This window comes from Dermochelys coriacea, chromosome 5, assembly GCF_009764565.3.
Source record: "Dermochelys coriacea isolate rDerCor1 chromosome 5, rDerCor1.pri.v4, whole genome shotgun sequence".
NCBI classification, from domain to species: domain Eukaryota; kingdom Metazoa; phylum Chordata; order Testudines; family Dermochelyidae; genus Dermochelys; species Dermochelys coriacea.
The window spans coordinates 62,702,251-62,721,553 of NC_050072.1; the positions used below are offsets into that span (position 1 = coordinate 62,702,251).

Genomic DNA, 19,303 nt, shown 5'->3' on the forward strand with positions numbered 1-19,303 from the left:
TTCCCTCAGTTGTCAGGCTCCCCCATTTTCTGTCCCTCTATCTGCTGTTCTTGGCCTTTCCCTTTTCTCCAGACTCCTCTCCTTCTCTTCTACAACTCCACAGGCTCTGCTTCAGGCTCTCTTTCTCTTCTCCATTTATCTCTCTGCTGCATGCCCCTGTCAACACTATCTCTAGACCACCGTTAGATGTCTGGATACATCCTCCTGGTTAACAGGTGGGGACAGTGTTTATGTGTCTGTGTTTTTGTGTGTGTACCCAGCACTCTCATTCAATACACCACTTGTCTTCTAACCAGATCTACAGGGATAACATAAAAGAGAATTTAAAAGCCGCTGCTTTCAGTATTCTCCAGCATGCATTCCTACCATCTTCATTTTAATTGGATCAGGTTATGCATAATGCAATTAACATAGTGCAAGTAGCAGAATAACACAACCCATCCACACAGTGCTAAACGCATCACCATTTTATAAAATGAAATATTCGTGAAGCAAACACTTTGTATTAAATTTTTATAGGAGCCTCTGTGCAGAAATCCAATTACTATTCAGAGCAAAACAAGCAGACAGAGAGGAGGCGGGGGAAGGGAGGCACAAAAGCAGCAAAAGGAAGGTTGAAGAAGAAAAGCTAGTCTGCAGAGAATAACCCCTTGAAAGCAGAATACTGTAAGAATGCTTTCAAAAGTCAGGTCCCAGCTGGGAAATTTTGCTGAACCTTTATATTAACATCTTTCTAAAGAATGATTCAGTTTCTCAAATCTGTTTGAATGAGCAGAATGCTTTAGCAAGAAATAGATAAAGAATGGTCCATTTTCTCACCCTGAGCACCATTTTAAACTACATCTTTACCTGCAAGCTGGGCTATATTTCAACTTAACTACCTATTAGACAGCTTACCTGTTTGATCCCATATTCAAAAGCCTTCTGTGCTAGCCTGCCAGGTCCCTCTACAGTTTTACCATCATCATTAGGGCCCCAGCTTGCACTGTAAATATCCACATGTTCTGGATTAAAACCAATTGAACTGGCTTCAATTGCATCAGTGACTATTCCATCCAGCATTCTTATACCTTAAAATAAAAAAAACCCAGGTAGAATGAATCTATTTCATGTTTCCTTTACATTATCATTGTTAAATATTTGTACAGCACCTAACACAATGGGGTCCTGGTCCAAGATTATAATATCATTGTAAAACATTTCACATATGTATCATCCTTCCTTTGAGGAATTCAGGGCATTTTACAAATATTAAAAGTGACCCTATAAAAATTGGACTGTGCCCCATTATTTCTCCCCGTTTTTCTTTTTAAAGTCTACTGAGAAGGACTGTGAGAGTTACCCCTCCCCCAGTTTGTTTTTTACCCTTGAAATATAAAAAAGAACAAATCTGGTCTACAGTGTGTTTTTCTGGAGAACCTCCTGACTGTCTCATAGCAAATGTGGATCCTCTTATTTTAAGTTCTCTTTGTCCCTCTGTCTCTCTCTCTCTCTCTCTCTCTCATCTTTTAACAAAGATTTCTTGTCTCCAGAAGTTAAATAGGTGTTATCAAAAATAGAGTTTTTAAAAGTCTTTTGTCTTTAAAAGTTTTGAGTTTAAATGTTTTGTTTAAAATGAAGAATTTTAAACACTGTGACTAAAGAATCCCTTCCTCCTCTCAGTTACTAAGCTTGTCTTTTATGGTGTTATTGTTTTACTAGCTATCCAATCCTGAATACACAAAGGAATATTGCAGAACTTTCCCAGCATTGTTAATACTAGTTAATTTCTATCATTGTGAACAATATGGGAAGCTCCAATGATAGCCAGCCATTAACATTTTCATTAGAACCGTGTCATCTAATCTTGCTCAGAGCAGGATCTCCAGAATGCCCCAAATTCCAACGGCAGCCAGTGGCTCGTCTGCATTAGAACTCCCAATATTGCTAACACTGTTCGCTATGTTAGAAATGGTGGGGAACTTTTGCACAATTCCAGCAGTTGTGCAGAAATGGTAGCAACAGTACAACTGCTAATGTAATGAGGATTCAGAACAGGTTTTCATGGCACAATAATAAAAATGCTTGGGCTCTGTCTATGCTAGCGATTGAGTACCAGAGAAGCTGTACCATTGCTGGCAGTTGCTGAACTATGGATTATAATTCTTCTAGTGCAGAATTTCGCATACATTTTTCCAAAGAAGGACGGACAAGATCTGAATTTCTAATGGGAGGGGGGAAAAAACCTACCAAACCTCAGGCTTTGATTCCTTCTTTTGCATTGTTAAGAAACAAAAAAAGGAAACTGACTGCAGGATTAGGGCCTGAGATTGTAATATGCAATGAAATACTTAGAACACAGGAGCTAGTATAGACACTGTGAGAGCACCAATAGACATAAAGGCAGCTGTACAGATCTGTAATATAATACAAGAACAAACAATTATATCCTCAGCACACTAGTGAAAAACAATTAAAGCAAAACTGCTGTTTTGGTTCTATTCTCTCTGAAAATTCTGTTTGTTTTTAAAATAAACTTAGGGATATGATTATTGCAATGGTTTTTCATTAAATTAGTTTTCACCAGTAAGCAGTGTCATAGTATTTGTCCAAACATTTGTCTTTCCCTTTTCTTCTACATTGTTGTTTCCCATCATCAGCCTCATGAATTCAAAAGCAGGCAAAAGCAAAAGGAATTTCAGACAGATACATGTATCTGCCTGACAGACAGCTATTTTTAGCATCATATTCACTATATTGGAACTCTCAGCCCAGTCCTTCATAAAATACTACTTCTTAATCATTTGATTTCCATGCAGCATCAGAAACAGTGCTGTGGTGATATATGTGTAAATAAATACATTACATTTACTATATGCCATATGGGATAAACCACATTTCTTTTTTCTACAGAAAATAAAGGAGGGGAAGTGCATGTATATAATAAATGAAATTGAAATGTAACATTTAAAACTGATACAAGGAAATATTTTTCAAACAATGCACAATAAGCCTGTGAAACTCATTGCCACATTATTTCAATAAGAGCAAGAATGTAATAGGATTCAGAACAGGATTGGACATTTATATGAATAATGAGAACATCCAGAGTTATGATGTTAAATATTTGAAAAATAAACAAGAGCATTCCTTCCTGGAGAAGTGTACCAGTAAAAACCTGTATCTCCATTTGCAAATCACATAATAACGCATGCAAACAGGTGTGAAGTAACTTTTGTATATGCAAGTGCTTGGAAATGTGGGTACAGTGCGTGTTCAACATTTTTGCAGTTTCATCCCTTCACCCTGTCTTGAATATTTGATCCTTGATGTCTTCTTCTTAGTGAGATATTTTACTTAAACAGTGTGTGAAAGCATAAAGCAGAATGGCAAAGGCGGACAAGAAAATGACATCTGTGACAGTTCTAAACTCCTCTGAGAAAACAGGACTCAAATGGTGAGAACAGTAATCACAGTTGTCAATCTCAGTTCAGGTGTCCCATATGAGTCAAGGGAAAAAAAATGTTAAATTTAAAAACTACAAATTTACAAGTCTATTTTCTTTTGTGCTAAATAACCACAAGCAGATGATCATTTTGATCATGTCTATTTCACAGATCTGTAATAAACTAGACTTTCATACACCATTCTAAAAAAAGGGCATTGTTGACTAACAGATAAACAAGACTTTACCTGTTTTCAAAATTAACATGTTATTGAAGTGGAGAAACAAGCAATTGAAATGGAAACCACAGCAATATGAATACCTTGACTGACACGACCTTTCTATATAATTGTGTAGACAAGAACTAAACGCTCTAAACAAAGGAAACTGGATTTTCTCTCTCTCTCCGCAGGTTCTATTTATTTTTATTCAAAATGAAATACCAACCCATCAGTCCTTTATTTAAAAATATAGCCCTCTATTTAGTTGCAACCAATAATCATATTATGGATCAAACCCTGAGAAACTGATGACTGCTCTGGATTTGGGACAATATACATGTAGCAACTTAAACTATTTCTGGTATGAAACCAAATACCGGAAGGTGCTGAATGCCTCTTGAGACATGCTGAGCACATTCAGCTCAAGGTGATGGTAGCTCAGACTGCTCAGCACCTCCAACTGAGCATTCAGCACCCTGCAGGACCAGTCCCTTACTTAACTTTTGGCACCTTAGAGACTAACAAATTTATTTGAGCATAAGCTTTCGTGAGCTACAGCTCACTTAATCGTATGCATTCGGTGGAAAATAGAGTGGGGAAATTTATATACACACACAGAGAACATGAAACAATGGGTTTTATCATACACACTGTAAGGAGAGTCATCACTTAAGATGAGCTACTACCCGCAGGAGGGGGGGAGGAGGAGGAAAACCTTTTATGGTGATAATCAAGGTGGGCCATTTCCAGCAGTTGACAAGAATGTGTGAGGAACAGTAGGGAGGAAAAACAAACATGGGGAAATAGTTTTACTTTGTGTAATGACTCATTCACTCCCAGTCTCTATTCAAGCCTAAGTTAATTGTATCCAGTTTGCAAATTAATTCCAATTCAGCAGTCTCTTGCTGGAGTCTGTTTTTGAAGTTTTTTTTGTTGAAGGATAGCCACTCTCACAAAAAAACTTCAAAAACAGAGTCCAGCGAGAGACTGCTGAATTGGAATTAATTTGCAAACTGGATACAATTAACTTAGGCTTGAATAGAGACTGGGAGTGGATGGGTTATTACACAAAGTAAAACTATTTCCCCATGTTATTTCTCCCACCCATCCCACCCCCCACTGTTCCTCAGACATTCTTGTTAACTGCTGGAAATGGCCCACCTTGATTATCACCATAAAAGGTTCTCCCCTCCCCCGCTGGTAATAGCTCATCTTAAGTGATGACTCTCCTTACAGTGTGTATCATAAAACCCATTGTTTCACGTTCTCTGTGTGTGTATATAAATCTCCCCACTGTATTTTCCACCGAATGCATCCAATGAAGTGAGCTGTAGCTCACAAAAGCTTATGCTCAAATAAATTTGTTAGTTTCTAAGGTGCCACAAGTACTCATTTTCTTTTTGCGAATACAGGCTAACACGGTTGCTACTCTGAAACCTTACTTAACTTTGTTTCCGTTCACATCAGAAAAAGTAAAGTTTAAATCAAATTATTGTTTGGTTTCTTACCTCCAACTCTGGAATTGTATGCCACACCAACACCACATTTCTTGTTATTGGCCTGCATAGCAATTTCTCCTGCACATCGTGTTCCATGTCTGGATAAAGTAAATGACCATTTAAATCATACTATAACTTAGTGCATTTATTTAACCTACAAAGAGACTTGTCACTGTTCTTCTAGAATTGGTGCATTCTTTCATCATCGAGATGTGAACTCTTTGAATATTAAATAGGCTTGGAAATATGTCCATTTGGAAAAGAAGACGCTTTTTGTACTTAGGCTTTGGCAATCATAATTTTGAACCATCCCGTGATCAATGGATCATCAAGATGAGGCACTAAGGACCTGATCCAAACCCCCCTGAAGTCAATAGAAAGATCATGTTGTTACAGTGTCTACCATGAGCTGTACCATGCCTGCTATAACAGACTGCAATAGTAAGGCAAATTTGGAAAGCTAAATCCCTTAAAAATAATCATGAAAAAAGCCACTTTTAAGCAAAAATTTACATGTTTAATTTATTTTGGGATACAACTGCGTAGTATTTAAAATAAACAAACATCTTCATCTTTGTGAAATGACTCCTCTAACAAGATATTTTGCCATCAAGGATCATCAAAAAATTTTTTGCCATCAAGGATTTCTACCCTTCAAAGCATAACAAGACAGCATAACTATATAGAAAAGGAGTACTTGTGGACCTTAGAGACTAACAAATTTATTTGAGCATAAGCTTTCGTGAGCTACAGCTCACTTCATCAGATGAAGTGAGCTGTAGCTCACGAAAGCTTATGCTCAAATACATTTGTTAGTCTCTAAGGTACCACAAGTACTCCTTTTCTTTTTGTGAATACAGACTAACACGGCTGCTACTCTGATAACTATATAGAGTTACTTTATCTAGTACTACAGCTTGGTTGCAATGAAATGCTTCAATGCTTCTGGGTGGAATTCTATTTACATATTAATAAAGATTAGAGGTAATGCAGGTAGATTTAAAAGATAATGTCATTGGAACAAGAGGATAATGGCCTCCTACTGATACATAAATGCTGTAGCAAAACAGAGACATTCATTTTCAAAATCATAGAAATTTATTCTCTGATAACTTCCCATTCTGGTGACTTTACTTCTATTATACCAATGAATTTATGATGTGGATGCTGCCATTGTGCCTGATTAGGATGACACAGCAAGTGTGAAAAATTGGGATGGGGGTGGAGGGTAATAGGAGCCTATATAAGAAAAAAACCCAAATATCGGGACTGTCCCTATAAAGTTGGAACATCTGATCACCCTATGCCTGATAGATAGTGGGGAACCAGAGTGTCAGTTCCTCATTGTATCATTATTAAATAGTGACATCCTAACTGGCTTACAGAATTAACTTGTTCTGTGCTACAACTTGTAAAGAGGTCTGTTCTCTTCTCTGTGGACCAGCTCTCTCCCTAGATTATCATGGAAGGACCTAGGTGCAGCAGAACTACTATGGTGTTTCACTATGCAGAGGAGAGGTGGGTTGTAGGGAGGTCATGCAGAAAGATTCTTCATTCCTTCCCTGCCACAAAATGCTACACAATTCCACAAATATAAGTGGCCAGGTGTGTAGGAGGGAGCCTGCTGCACTTTCACAAGGGATGGTGTGGTGGGTATGTTTCCCTTGCGCCTAAGACACAGTCCCTCCCAGAAGCCCTCTGATGGGCAGATGTAGTTCCTCATCATCCCCATGTGCAAAGCCATGCATTATAGGCATAACTGAGTACAAAGTCTGCTTAGTCAGATTGGTATGCCCTATAATTCATTAGCACTAACACCAAAAGATTGTTCCCTTGAAATTACAAATATGTTATCAGTGCTTTATACATAGAACCATATGAAGAAGAGAGCTTCAAAACATATTGTGGAAATTAAATTGAAAAAACTCATCTTGATCTGGAAACTTATTCAATGTCCACATAAAATATGCACAAAAATACCATAATGTTTTTTTCCCTTTTACATGTAATAGTCCTTCTGAGTACGAATATTTCTCAGGTTAAGTGTGAAGAGCTGTGCATTTGCCTGTTCTAAGGCCCAGCATAATACTTAATTAGTTTGTTTCTTTTCACAAAATGAGAGGCTACTCACTTGTTTTCATTTGTTGGATCGTATCTGGGAAAGGGATCGTGATCATTGTCATTGAAATCATAACTTGCCTCTGGATCCTAAATTAAAAAATAGACTTTATAGTTACAATGAGAAAATATACTCTAAAACAAGTTTTAAAGTTTCTGAAGTCTATACTAGATGAGACATCAACTTTAATGTATACTTTCTCCTCAGCGTTAGTCATCATTCTTGATGTTTAGGTGAACAGTTCACTTTCATAAAATAAAAGTACATAACCTTTAAATTAATTTTCTAGAATAGGTATTGATTAGCATGCATGTGGGAAAGGTTTCTTGCTATTAAAGCTTTGGATGTTGGAAGGCTAGTGTGGGGAGGCCTGCAAAGAAAGGTATTGGCATATCTGGAAGAAGGGCACTGGATGGTTTATTTATCATTAAATAACTTTACAAACAGTTAATTAAGGAATACTCACAGTTAGAGCTGTTTTGAATGACAAGTTTTTGTTAAATGAAAAGTGGCTTTTTTCAAAACCAATTTTTTTCATGAAAAATTGGTGAAAGGTTTTTGTTTACTATCTGTTTTCAGTAAAAAAAACATTTCAATAACATCTTCAAAAATATTTTTTAATTCTCCATTTTTTGGCAAAATAAACATGGATCTTTTAAGAAATCTTTGAAATGACAACAATTTTGAACATTCTAATTTTTGTGTAGTTAAATTCTGGAACTGGCTTCCAAAGGAGGTTGTGGAATCCCCATCAGGTTTTAAGAACAGATTGGACAAACACCAGTAAGGGATAGTCTAGGTTTACTTGGTCCTGCTTCAGCATGGGGGCTGGACTTGGTAAGCGCTCAAGATCCCTTCCAGCCCTACATTTCTATGATGCTGTAATTATAAAATCCACAAAGGGCTAAAAGAATTTTAATAATTCAGCAGTAAACCATTATGTCTAAACATGCCCAGGGACTAAACTACCCTGAAGAACCCACTATCCTGGTGAGCTTTTTACTCAATTCCTAGTGATACAGGCCAGGGTCCAAATTATGCTTGGGATGAGTATTTCAGTTTCTCTGTCATGTGGGAGCTGTCTTACTGAACAGAGAGAAAGCCAAAGAAGAATGTTTGCATATAAACATCTGCAATTGGTTGATTTATTCTACAGCATTCTTAAAGCACAGACTTACATAGTTAGTATATATGTCAGTGTGATTCCACTCCAAGCCATCATCGAGCACTGTTATAACAACACTTTTGCCTGTAATCCCTTTTTGCCATACAGGAATAACATGGAGATCCAGTTTGGGCAGAGATGGAGTCACCCTTGTATCTTGCTGGGGAAAAAATGATAGTAAGCATTTTCACATTTATACATTCATATTACATCTGTTCAAAGCTGTGTTTGAGCCATATTACAAATGTGTTTTAAATCAACCTTGGTTTGAGTGTGACCAGAATTTGTAAATTCCACCCAAGTTTTACAAAAAATCAACGAAGATTGGCCTGTTCAAATAGCTGGGATACTGACGAACCTGCTTGTCCTTACCCAACTTCCCTCATTCCATTCACCATATGACTTATGATCCTCCCGAAAGATATCTTAGGTAAGAAAAGGGCATCCTATGTCTGATAACAGGAGTAAGGGAGATTGAGGAGCAGGATATGATGGATGATCCTTGGATATTTGAGTTATTAGTCAAATCTACAAAGGTTGGTTCTCTTTCACCCACTGAGAACCAAACTGCAGCCACCCAGGATATGAGGAGCTGTGTGTTTTCTCTGAATTGTCTCTCCTTGAGGTTAGCTAGTGGAAAACAAGTAGGAATGGAAGAAATTAAAATGATGGGTTGATTATGAAGGACTGTGCTGAATCACAATTTCCTATTTACTACCTCAGTGGAAAATCTCTTGGAAACATGACTCACCTATGCCCTCTTCCTTTCAAGGAAGTGTCTTTAAAGATTAACTCTTTAATGGATTATTTTTCTTTGTAATGTTAACCAGAACCATATATATATTTTAATATATGTCAGATTTACTTAATACCTCTATAAAAACACAGGCATAGATTCAATCACTAATGTTTTCTTTGTGTTTCTCAGCACATAAATACATTATTAAATAGGAATTTTTAAAATGTTTGTACATCTTTGTTTCCAGAAGAATGTTGAACCAAGCATGAGATCCAGATAATGAAATGTACTGCGGGAACAACATTTCTTGCATTACAATGCCCTGTTTTCTAGCAGCTGCAGTTCAGGGAAATATTCTAGGTCATAGGGTTGTTCTGTAGGATCTATCAAATAATTGCTTTTCTGATGATGTGTGAGGATAACCTGAGGCAGGGGGTTCTATTTTGTCATCAGAGACGCCAACTGAGCAATGTATTTATTACATGAACAGGGAAGCACCTCGGAAAAAATACTTAACCATTCAATAGCACTTTTTATTTGAGAATTTCAAAAACACTTCGTAAAGGAGGGTAAGTCTCATGATCCCCATATGAGCAAACTGAGATGCAAAGAGGAGAAATGACTGGGTCAGAGCCACACAGTGAGTTAGTGGCAATGCCAGGAAGAGAAACTAGGTCTCCTAGATTCCAGTCCATTGCCTTTTCCACAAGACCACACTGCCTTTCTCTATATTTGCATTCTCCCCATTGAAAATGAGCTGGAAAGAGAACACAGGGGAAAGGCCTCCCGGAAATATAAGATTCTGAACAGTCTCCACTGCAAAAAAACAGAAACAAAAACAAAACAAAAAACCCACAGCTGACCAACCAGCATTGGGGTAAGAGAAAAGCTGGTCAATCAAAGCAGAGCAAATAAAAAATACCCAGCAGCACAGCAGTGAAGCTGGTGCCAGGGCAAGTGCCCGCCCCTAGAACCAGCACTGCCTGGGGCCTCCGACAGTACCTTACCCTCATTCCCTCTTTTGGAGTCAATGAAGTCTGAAGGTACAGGCATAAATAGATGCACAGTGTGATCATACGTGGTGAACAGCCTTAAGTTTAGTTACGATGGGGAATGTCCAGCATTCTCAGGTTCTCAGAACCTGAGAACCAGGTTCTCAGAAAAGCAATGTAAAACTCAGCTGTTCAGCTGTATTTAGCTGGGTTGTCACAGGAGGTCAAAAAACATGTTTTAGGGCAGGAACCTATCCCTCTGCCATCTCTTCATTAATGATTTGATCCTATGAGATGCGGAGCACCTTCAGCTCCAGCCGAAGTCAAAAGAAGTTGGGGTGCTCAGCAGCTCTGGCAGGTTTGAAGCGTTATTCTCTGTTGACGTATGCAGTGTGCATTATTAGCTCCAACACAGAAATATGCTACCAACTAAAGAGATAAAACTAGAGATGCTGGTATTATCTGGTAAGGCTAAAATTCATGTTATTGTAAACATGGCTCTTAACTGTTTAACAGCTTTTTAAGGTATCACATAATTCCAGTGTTCAGAAACTTGAACTGGAAACTGGATGACATAGCCTTTGGGTGGCTTAAAGAAAAAGAATGTTGCTTGATGATATCAAATGCTGAGACCTATCATTTCCATGGGCTACACCAAGGAAAGTGGCTACGGTCTGCTCCCTTCTGTGCTCCCTCTTTGACATCAGTAAAAGAGCACAAGTGATTAGTATAAATACGGTTCATTGCCTGCTAATACAATATAAAAATAAACTCTTACCAGGTACCACTGCTGATTCCACATGGGATCATTGAAAAGGTTTTCTGCTGAGTCTCTCAAGGCTGAACGCTTAGTTCGCTTTTTTTCATATTGTTGCTCTGCCCATGACACCTACAAGTATTTTTATCAACAATAACAACATATAAACTCACAGAGATTAACAGGTTTTGAGAGTGTTTCATTGTAAACAGAACCTTGGTATCTAGGGGGGAAAATGGAGGGTTTTGTTGCTGCAAAATGCATTTCTGCATTAAAGTGTATCTTAAGCACAAAGGAAGATTCGTGAAACCATGGTACTATAAATCATTTAAAGTACAGTGAAAATCTTTTATCTGCAAATGCCCTATAATGCACTTTTTATTTGTTAAAAGTAGATAGCTATTAGAAGATGCCTAATCTGTGGTAGTGACTCAAACAAGCAAAACAACCATTGTTTCACTCTTCAGCCTACAATTTAATATCTCTCTGTGTGAACTAGAAAGAACAGGAACTGTGAATTTTTAGAGAGGGAAAAGAGACATTCTTGCCACAGTCACAGCGATGTTGCAACTCATAGTCCATCTGTCCCTCAAAGCCTCTTTCCAATGGCACTTATGATTCACATTCCACTTCAAAGATGTGAACAATTAGAAAGCAGCGAATAGTACACCAAATTCAACACTGGTGTGACTCTATTAAAGTCAGTGGGGTTACACCAAATGAATATGTTCAAGTTTGTTTGTGAATGTCTCTATGCATGTAATTGCATGCCAGTTATAGATATACATGACTATGTCTAATTTACTTGATGGTATTTCACAAGGTTCTCATGTTTGTCTCTTCGAATGAATTACTCCTTTGTCTAGTTACCCAGAAAAATTCAGTTCAATTTTAACAGAGACAGATTCTGATACCCTTACTTATGCTGAGTGTACTTTATTCTGCAAATAGTGCTATTTATTCAGTTGGGGAACTATTCATTGAAGTAAGATGCTACTCACAGGAGTAAGGGTATCAGAATCTGGCTCATAGCTGGTGTCTAATATAGACTTGCTTTTTGCTTCCATTTTCTATCTTGGTAAAGTGAAAACAAGTAGGTGACTTGCCAAGATCCTACAACAAGTCCTCAGCTCAAGATGTTCCTGGCTCCCTAACCCTTTGTCTAAACATCAGATTAGGTTTTTTGATTAGGACTCGTCTCTCTAGGCTGTGCTCTCAGACTTTTGCTTTACACATCGTCACAGGATATGTCACAATAGTGAGTATGAAAATCTAATTTAATGAATAGTTATATTGATATGTTTAAATGTATTTCACATAAGGAAAGTTAATGAAAAGCATCCAAATAAGAGAATATAGTTTAAAAAAACTGAGACCGCTGCACGTATGTAATTTGAGAATACATTTCACAATATAGATTTTCCTACTTTGTGTACATTTAGTGCAAAAATGTGCTGAGGTGACAGCCCTGGAGACTGTAGTCCTTCCTTATCCACTTAACCGGAATAGCATGGACAATATTAGTGCAAGAAATATTCTACTACTCCCCCATCAATGTGCAGGAGGACCACTTCTACATAAGTAAGGACAGTAATCCTTCACTCTCCTCCATGTCCATTCAGTGCTTGGCCTCTTTGTCAGTTAATGCTTGTTAACAATTAATGTCAGCTGTGCTCATCATTTTTGTGACGATGACAACTGCCCTCTGGGAAATGAGCCGAGATCACCAAACTCATATATCAGTGAAAAACACAGTCTAAACAAGCCAAATTTTTGTCACTATGTAGTTGGGCTTGATTCAAACTGTCAATCTATAGAGAGAAACAAGGCTCTGTACTAACCCATTGGGAGCCAAACAGCCATTGATATACAGAATAGTTAAATTATCCCTTGAATATGATGTAAATGTTGTTGATAGAAAAGGATTTCTTTAACTAGTCGGAATATTGGAAGAAGTTAGGGACCAAAAATTACACATTTAAACAGTTAAAAGCATTACACAATTTTACTTTAAAAGCTGGGCAGAGTTACAAAGAGGCATAGCTCCAGGACCTTACTTACTGCATTCGATAAAACAAATTAATATTCTCAATCCTATGGCCAAAAGTTTCCTTAATTTACACCCACACAGCCTACTAAAGTAAATGGAATGCCAACCTAGCTAAAGGCAGGATTCTATCCACTGTCTTTTAACAATGTATTTAATTCTTTAAGAGGGCTGCTCTGAACAGGTATAGACCTTTAGAGAGTATGTCTATGTATAACCTGTAGAACATTACAGCATTGCTTTTCTGTTTTCTGTATATACTTACATAATTACGTCTCCTCTTTCAAATAGCTTATCTGAATACTAGATGGTAAATAAAAGCAAATTGGAGATGATTTTGCAAATGTCACCTGCAGCATTCAAAGCCCTCTATTCTTTACTTCGATAGATAAATATGCAATAATGATTGTCATCAAAGTCAGTCACACAATTGCCCCCACTCTCTGTGTTATAGCAGAGAAATATACTATAAACAAAATTGGTGGTATTTCCCCAGTAATGGATAAATTAAATGTAACTGATCAAATGGATGAGAACTAACCTAAACTCTGTTTCTGATCAACTTGGTATTATCAGGGTGTTGAAAATGTGAAGCCAGATCTGGATTGTGAATTTGGAAATGCAACCCTTATTACAATCAGCCAAAACCCCGATCCTGGATATACACATCTCCAAATTTAGAATGTTCACATTTTTTCAGCTTGCCACCTATCTCCATTATCAAAGGAAATGCTAGCAGTAAGACACAAGGGGAAGTGTGACTTTTGAAACAGAGCAAGCAGACCAAAGTATATTCTAACCCATTTTTCTATCTGTGACTAGCTTCTCATATTGAAGTTGCCTCCTAACCAAAAGCTCACCGTCTAATTTTTTTCTCTGAGTAACTGTCACTTAATATTTTTGTTCTTAAATGATTAAATGTTTTTTCACAACTGGATCTCTAAATATTAATAAGAAGTTTAGATTTAGATTTTTGGTGTTCCACTAGATGTAGTTTTAAAATTTAGGAAATTTCCTAACGTTTAAGCTAGGCTTTCGTTACTGCAAAACTACCAGTTACCTGGTGTGTTTAAAGAGCAGCCACCACCTTATCATCCACAAAATTAGATAATGGAGGATCTGTTTCACCGGTGTCACTAAGACCCTACAAAATCAAACTCCTCTTGAGGTTTCAACTGTCTGATTTCCGTAGAGTTTTGGAGTGCCCAATACTGAAAGACTGGCCCTGTAACAGGCCCTTTTTAAATGTTAATTGGACCCGCTCGTTATTGAAATGGTATTGCAGCAGACTCTCAGCACTTTTTTCTAATTTTTTCTATATATATAAGCACAATGAACTAGACCTAGATTCCTAGAAATAGCACAGAATGAGCTTTCAGTCAAGCCCTCTGAAGTCAATGGAAAGACTACCATTTACTTCAACAGATTTTCGATCAAGCCCTGAAGTTCTTTGTATGTATTTTCACCAACCACACATAAGCATTTCAATCCAGAACTACTGCAGGTCTGGAATTATAAAAGAGCAATTTGCAGAAAAATACACGGCAGTTTAGGGCCAGATTTTGCCAGTCTTACAGACATTGACTAGTGCCTTACTCCTTGAAGTCAATGGGACTGTTCATGGAATAATGTACTACTCCACTCGAGTATGGATGGAAGAATATATTAGACTTGCAAAATGTGTCTGTGACCACATTACAAGTCGAGCAATAAGCTGACAACATGGATGCTGGATATCAGAAAGGGTAAATGCGACACTTACACGATGATCATCGGAGAGTCTCTTAGTGATATGAATGGCACTTCTTCGAGATCTTCTTGGATGGCTTCTGTGTGTGAATAGATAGTGATTTCGAGTGATCCAATCTATAAAACAAAGAAATTTTACATACTGCCAGATATTTCTCCATTGCAAACAAATATCAACATTCATAACTTGTCAGAATTAGAGTCCATCTTCAAATGAGTGAAAACTAGAATAAATGTACAGTTTATAATATTTTTATTCTAAAATAGAATTCTCTCCAAGCTAAGGTGTTGATCACTAACAAAAGCTGTGTGTTATTTGACGTTATTTAGTTGGGAAAACAAGAGGCACAGTCCAAGCTAAAGCTGAAGCTAAAGTAGTTACTTTTAATTTACACTGGTATAAATTAAAGTAAAACTTGGTCCCTATTTTGACATATCTTAATTAAATTACATTTTGGGAACAAGGTTTTATTTCTGACCAGGGCACATGCTACTGCCTGCAGCATCTCTTTAGGATGCTGATGGGATTGAATAAGAGAATGTATATTTTCTAGGAGTATGCAAATGTGTAGCCCGTGAGTATGCAAATATGAGCTCCTTGTGCATGCAAACTAGGCTGATGGGGTTCTCTATCCCAGTTTATTGTTTACAGCTATGAAATCTATATTTCCATATGACACATTGGGAGTAATACACATATCCAGCCATATCCTACTCAAATCAGTGGCAGTTATGCCATTGTCTTCAAAGGGACCAGGTCCAGGCCATAATCATGGACCTACTATTATACATACTACTATAGTTTGTTTTAGGAAAGGATAAACTTCTTTGATGGAGAGGGCCTGCCTGACAATCAGCGGGGCAAGACACCGTTTGGGAAAACTGTGTGGTGCTAGCAAATGGGGGACTGGAAGAGGAAAGATGGATTTTAGACCTGGGTCCCCAGCCTCTGTATCTTCAGCATCCGCTCTCCTACTTGGGTTCCTTAGATACAGGCTTTTTTAACCCTTGCCCGGTGGTTTGCTTCCTAACGCCGCCCGTCTCACTGGCCGGAGCAGCACGACCCAGGGGGCCGGAGCTGCAGAGGAAGCGGAGCAGCAAGGATGCTGTGACGTCAAGGCAGCTACGCATCCCTGACAACGCTGACATCACGGCGTCCCCAGCGCACGAGGAGCAACGCGGCGCGCGAGGGCGAGCTCGGCGAGGGCGAGCCCGCGCCGACAGAGGGCCCCCGCCCCGACTGCAGAGCCAGAAGTTTGCCTAATCAGAGAGCCCGGGGCGGGGGCCGGGGCGGGACCCCCTGGCTTTGCACGAGGCAGGCGAGGGCTCGCTGTCCGCTGGGGGCTAGATACGGGCTACGGCATCGTCCTCGGTAACGCGGGGGAGGGAAGCACCAACTCCCGGGTGAAGCAAAGTTAACAGGGCTCCGTTCCCTGCCGGGGGAGCTGGCGGGCCGCGGGCATCGGTCTGCCGGCTCGCCCGCTGCCACTGCGAGTCCCGCGCCCAGCGCCGAGGGCTGGCAGCCGCGGGCCACTCGCACCAGACACTCGCTGAACGCGGTGCTGCCATATTGGACCCACCTCCCTGGCGCGGGCGCGGGCGCGGGCGCGAGAGGGCTCGGAGCTGCAAACACTCCCCTCGGGGCGCGAGTTTCAAGGCAGCCCCGAGGCGGGCACTCCTCGCCCCCGGGCACCGGCCCTGCCGCCTTGCGCCTCTGCGCGCAGCCCCCCGAGCAACCCCGGGCCCGCCGCAGCTAACTGGACCGGCGCCCGCCATCGCCTTCCCTCCCCAGGAGCCCGGCGCTGGGACTGGGGGGCGCTCGGGGCTACCCGGGCAGAGGCGTCCGAAAGTTACCCGCCGGCTGCCCCTTACCTGGCCCAGCAGCTCGTACTCCAGCTCCTCCGCTATGGCCTGGGCCGCCGCCGGACCGCCCGGGATCTCCGCCGCCCATTCATTGAGGAACTGCTTCCCCGCGCCGGCCAGGCTGGCAGCCGCGCACCAGGCGCAGAGGAGAGCCAGAGCCACCCGGCGCCTCCCGTCCATGGCCCGGCGAGGGACGCGGGAACTCAAAGAAACGCCGGGAGGGGGGAGACCAGGCGGCGGATCGATCGCTCCGGGCTGCAGCCCGTTCGCTCCCGGTTGCTATGCGGCCACCCGGCAGGCTGGAGGGCGCAGCGTCTCCCCGCCAAGCGCGCCGCGGCTCTGGCTCGGGGCTGAACGCTCGGCGCCCAAAGCCTCTCCCGCGCCGGGCTGGAGCCGAGTGTTTACACGTCAAAACTACGAACGCCAGCCTGACGTCAAATCTAGCTGGCCCCGGAGCGAGCGGGTTATTCCCAAGCGGGGAGGGGGGGTTGCTAAAACAAGCCGGAGGGACGGACGCACATTCAAATAAGAGGAGGAAAAATAAAACCCAGCCAACCCCTCTGCTAGGAGCTGAACCCTTCTCCCCCTGCCCACACACATCCTCCACCATTAACAGCTTCCCTAGGCGCTGCCAGAGATAAGCTCTCCGTCAAGTGCATGGCACGAGCAAACAGTGTTGTGCCTTTTCTTATCAGGGGGCTTTAGGCTGCTCTTCCAGGAGGTGGCTGCTCTAACCTGCAGAAGGCACGAATTAATGCCCGACGCAGCTCACAGACCGGCTCCAACCGCCCTGGGAAAATGCTTGCACTGCCCCAGCAGATGACTTGTAAAGAGGTGCTGTCCAAGAGATAAACAGCTAGCGCTAACCTCGTCTAAAGCCGCTCCAGCTCCCCTGGCAGCAAAGGGACGTGCAGGTTTCTAATGCGCCAACTTTAGTTTACCTCCTTACTCCCGGGGGACTTTCAAACTAGGGGTCTGAAAAATCACGGCGGTGGGAACAGGCGGGACAGTGTCAATTACAGTGTGTGCTGCGCGCAGAATAACATTGCCTCCCACATGCTCGCAGATGGAGATAAAGGATAGACATCCGAAACCGGTTCGATTTCTTGCTCTGTTTAAACGGGAAGAGCTGTTTTCTGGGGGAAAGGTCGACGGGACACTGAGTTAGAGGCACATCCTAAATATTTGACGTTACCCCTGGGAAAAAGTATTTCAAAGCCAAATTTTAATCACGAAGGTAAATGGGAAGCAGTGCATATTTAATTACACGTCTTCCCAGTAATGATATTTAGCACAGTACAAAGCGTTCAGAATCGTAAGGGGTTTATTTTTTATTTCCCCTCTCTATTAGTACAATCTTTTTCAGTACGTCAGGATGAAGAACAATTATCCTAAGGGCTTAGAAGTAAACATGCAGTTAAAACAGCTTGAGACAGGGAAGACGCAGAGTACTATAGATTCCTTCTGTGTCTAAGTGCAGGTTTGCTCAAATGCAGTCCAAAGTATGGCACATTTCAGCATGGCTGGGATGGACAGCGACTAGCGGCTGCATCTGATTGAGCTGTGCATCTGGATAGTCTCATGCCCTCTCGGCCGTGAATCTCCGCTCCGCTTGGCACTGGCTTTAGATCCAACTTCTTTTTTAATAAGGCAGTAATTGAACTGTGAGGCAAGTGCGTTGGCAGACTCCTGGCAGTACCTCAAGATGAACATACGGTTGCTGTTTTTTCCCACAAACGCTAAGATTCATCCTGTACTAAAACTGGAAATGAGTAAAGATTTTATCATTTGATTAAAAACAAAACCTTTACATTGTGGGGTTTGTTTTTTTTTTTAGCTGCTAGCCATCCTTGGGAAGAGCTGTGCTCAAGACAGAAGCAATAAAAGGAAAGAGCTGGAAGAGTAAAACATTTTTCAATTAAGCTAACAAGACAAAACCTATTATGCAGTAATGCTTGATTAATGCACAATGTCCCCTGATATTTCCATCGCACCACAGGTATGCATTAATCTGCGCTTCTCCCCAGTCTGATTATGTGCTAGGGATCTTTAAAATAAAGTATCATTGTTAATTTTTAAAGAATTAAAATATTATATTGCCATATCATGGCATGGTTCTGTTCCCCAGCAATGCTGACATTTGTTAAGAACAGAAAATTAAATAAATATATCATTTTATTATCTGCTCATAATTTCCCCCCCTTTATATTTTATTTAGCTCTTCTGCTGCCATTTCATTCTCTTCCCTCTTCCCACAGCTTAGAAACCCTCCTGAAGACTAGTCACTACGCTTGCTTTGCCTGACATTACCCATCTGTCCTAAACAGTTGGTCAGTTTGGTTTTGTAGTTGAAAAACTACATGTGGGGTTGCTTAATGTTCCCAGTTTATTTTTATAAAGAATAGACAATTTACCTGAATACTCCTTCCAGGGATGTAGCTGAACATGGCATTTGTACATACATTTGCCATGCTGTTGCCCACCACCCAACCTCAACCGCACTCTTCCCATGATGTTCCAAATTTGGCCTGTCATTACATATAGTGCATACAAATATAAAGTTAAGAAAAAGGTCTGAGAAAAGAAAAAAGAAAAAGTGCAATCATGCTATAAGAAATGTTAACATTGTATGCTATAGCTTACATGGCCTACTTACCCTCTCAGAGACATTATGGTGTAAAGATCAAATTTGGCCCTCATTCAATTTCATGGCTCCCACTGATGTCAA

At 40.6% G+C, this 19,303-nt stretch overlaps 1 protein-coding gene across 1 annotated transcript in view; it reads right to left on the reverse strand.

Moving 5' to 3' along the window:
- PCSK1 (proprotein convertase subtilisin/kexin type 1) overlaps positions 1–17,389 on the reverse strand; it is a 41,328-nt gene extending 23,939 nt beyond the window's left edge. The window contains 8 exon segments of the mRNA XM_038403293.2: positions 898–1,070; positions 5,154–5,242; positions 7,276–7,352; positions 8,442–8,588; positions 10,938–11,048; positions 14,726–14,817; positions 14,820–14,829; positions 16,585–17,389. Coding sequence (XP_038259221.1) covers positions 898–1,070; positions 5,154–5,242; positions 7,276–7,352; positions 8,442–8,588; positions 10,938–11,048; positions 14,726–14,817; positions 14,820–14,829; positions 16,585–16,755 — 870 coding nt within the window. The 5' untranslated portion in view covers positions 16,756–17,389.
- Between the last annotated feature and the right edge of the window lie 1,914 nt (positions 17,390–19,303).